General features: G+C 41.7%; 1 protein-coding gene across 1 annotated transcript; it reads right to left on the bottom strand.

Moving 5' to 3' along the window:
• Positions 1 to 475: 475 nt before the first annotated feature.
• Positions 476 to 1757, bottom strand: LOC124899193. Its single transcript, XM_047413357.1, has 4 exons — positions 1374 to 1757; positions 1191 to 1276; positions 982 to 1093; positions 476 to 895 (listed from the first exon to the last, which is right to left on the bottom strand). Exons 1-4 carry the CDS (start codon positions 1755 to 1757, stop codon positions 476 to 478), a joined length of 1002 nt encoding a protein of 333 aa, XP_047269313.1.
• Positions 1758 to 2288: the final 531 nt, after the last annotated feature.

Here is a 2288-nt window from a genome sequence, read left to right as displayed (position 1 = left end):
GTCCAATGGAATTTTAAACTTCCACGCTCTCCACATCATGAATGCGATTTTCTAAGGCAGCCCCTTTATCCACATGTACTTGTATATTAGAATTTACACCCCTCAATCTAATATAATCCCAAGCAGATTTTACAGAGAATTCTCGGGTGGTCTCGAGCATCCAGTATGGTGTATCCAGTTCCTACAACTGTGATGGAACTTGGATATTTTCTATTATTTATTCAGCTAAATCAGGAGGGAAAATGTTCCTCAACAATTGTTCATTCCACCTATTATCACTCAGGACAGCAGCCACATTAAGAATCGACTCATCACAATAAAAATCAGATGGAGTGACGTGATATAATGCTCCCAGCCCTGTCCAGTTATCAAACCAAAATTGAGAAGATCCCATCCAGGGCTTCCAGTAAATTTGAGGCTCAATCAAATCCCTGGCTTCCAACATTTTCCTCCAAACGTGTGACCCTTCCTTCCATTATACAATAACCGGATTAATCTTCTTAGAATACTTGTTGCTCATGAAAGCGCTCCACAAGGATGGCTTCGTCCTAAAGTTCCACCACAATTTGGCAAATAAAGCCTTGGACACATCGAACATGGACCTGAACCCCAAGCCGCCTTTATCATGTGGCAAACACAGCTCCAACCATTTTCCCCAATGTCTGCTTCTATCGCCCACAGAGTTGATCCAAAAGAATTGAGCAAAAATCTTATGTAATTTTTCAATTACATAATCAGGAGGGTCGACGGCCGATAACAAATGAATCGGCATGCTTTGTAACACATGAGAAATAAGAACTGCTCTTCCCCCGTGAGAAATTAATTTCCCTTTCCAGGATTGCAATCTACCCAGCACTTTTTGAATGAGGTCCGAGTAAATGACATGTTCCGCTTGCTATAAAAGATCGGACATCCTAAGTATGTCAAAGGAAATTCCTGTCTACTAATCCTGGTAACAAGCTGCACCCTTTCCATCACTACACGATCCTCCAAGTGATGCACATATACTGCACATTTCTCCTTATTGACTTTCTGCCCAGATGCCTTCTCATACTCTGTGAGCACCTCCATAATCAACTGTAAGGAACTAGGGCTGGAAGACGAGAAAATGATGGTGTCGTCTGCATAAGCTAGGTGATTAATTTTTGGACTCCATTTAGGAAGACCAAAGCCGCAAAAATACAAATCACTGTGCAGAGAATTCAGAACCCTGGACATCACCTCCACAGCCAAAATAAATAAAGTGGGAGACAGCAGATCCCCCTGCTTTACTCCCCTGGAAGATTTAAAGAAACCATACGCCTACCCATTTACCAAAACCGAGTACCAGTTGTTATTCACTATATCACAAATCATTCCGATAAACCTCTCACTGAACCCCATCTTCCTAGAACTTTCGTTAAGAAAAACCACGATAATCTGTATTCGGCTTTCTGCATGTCAAGCTTTATGACTACATTAGGCCCTGCCTTTGTCCTCAATCTGATGTCGGTGACTATCTCTTGGGCAAGTAAGATGTTCTCTACAATGCTTCTGCCCTTCACAAAGACGGCTTGATTGAAAGATATCAACTCGGGCAAAATGCCAACTAATCTATCATGAATTACTCTTGAAAAGATTTTGTTGACGAAGTTGCTTAGGCTTATCGGCCTCATGTTAGAGAATGTGATCACCTCCTTCTTCTTTGGTAGCAACACCAGATTCGTGTGAGTAATAAATCTAGGCACCTTCCGACCTCCAAAAAATTCCGCAACCATTGCGCACACATCGTCTCCTTCTATTTCCAAGCAACATTGGAAGAATTTTCCAGTATAACCATCGGGACCTCCAGTGCTATCACCATTCTAGCCAACAACTGTATTCTTGACTTCTTCGTTTGTTGACCAGGCAACCAGCTCTTCATTTTGCTCCATGTTGATCATGCTAGGGCCATGTTTTAGAATATCAAAGTCTGATGGAACGCTTTCTTCTGTGAATTGTTTTTGGAAAAAATTCTCAGCAGCATTGGCTACTTCCTCAGTTGATTCTAACCACTGACCATCTTGTTGGATCCGCTTTATCTGCATCCTCCTTCTTCTGCCATTCACCCGTGCATGAAAGAATCTAGAATTTTTGTCGCCCTCTTGAAACCAACTCATATTTGCTTTTTGCTTCCAAAATTCCTCTTCAATATGCATCACTCTTGTCAAATCTGCCTGGGCTTTTAACAAACTGTCTGTTCTGCTGCGAAGGATCGAGTTCAAATTGAACTTCCAGGACCTTGATCACATCCTCCATATTAGCAATTT

Source organism: Capsicum annuum, chromosome 6, assembly GCF_002878395.1.
Source record: "Capsicum annuum cultivar UCD-10X-F1 chromosome 6, UCD10Xv1.1, whole genome shotgun sequence".
Taxonomy (NCBI): Eukaryota; Viridiplantae; Streptophyta; class Magnoliopsida; order Solanales; family Solanaceae; genus Capsicum; species Capsicum annuum.
Note: the sequence above shows the minus strand (reverse complement) of the source record. Positions and strands in the feature narration are given on the sequence as shown.

What these genes read in the sequence shown, in the direction of transcription:
- LOC124899193 (XM_047413357.1), bottom strand. Translation starts at nt 1,757, where the DNA reads ATGGTTGCGGAATTTTTTGGAGGTCGGAAGGTGCCTAGATTTATTACT. An exon ending in GGTTCTGAATTCTCTGCACA is followed by an intron (nt 1,094 to 1,190) that starts GTGATTTGTATT and finishes CTCGTCTTCCAG; the next exon opens with CCCTAGTTCCTTACAGTTGA. An exon ending in TGCATCACTTGGAGGATCGT is followed by an intron (nt 896 to 981) that starts GTAGTGATGGAA and finishes GATCTTTTATAG; the next exon opens with CAAGCGGAACATGTCATTTA.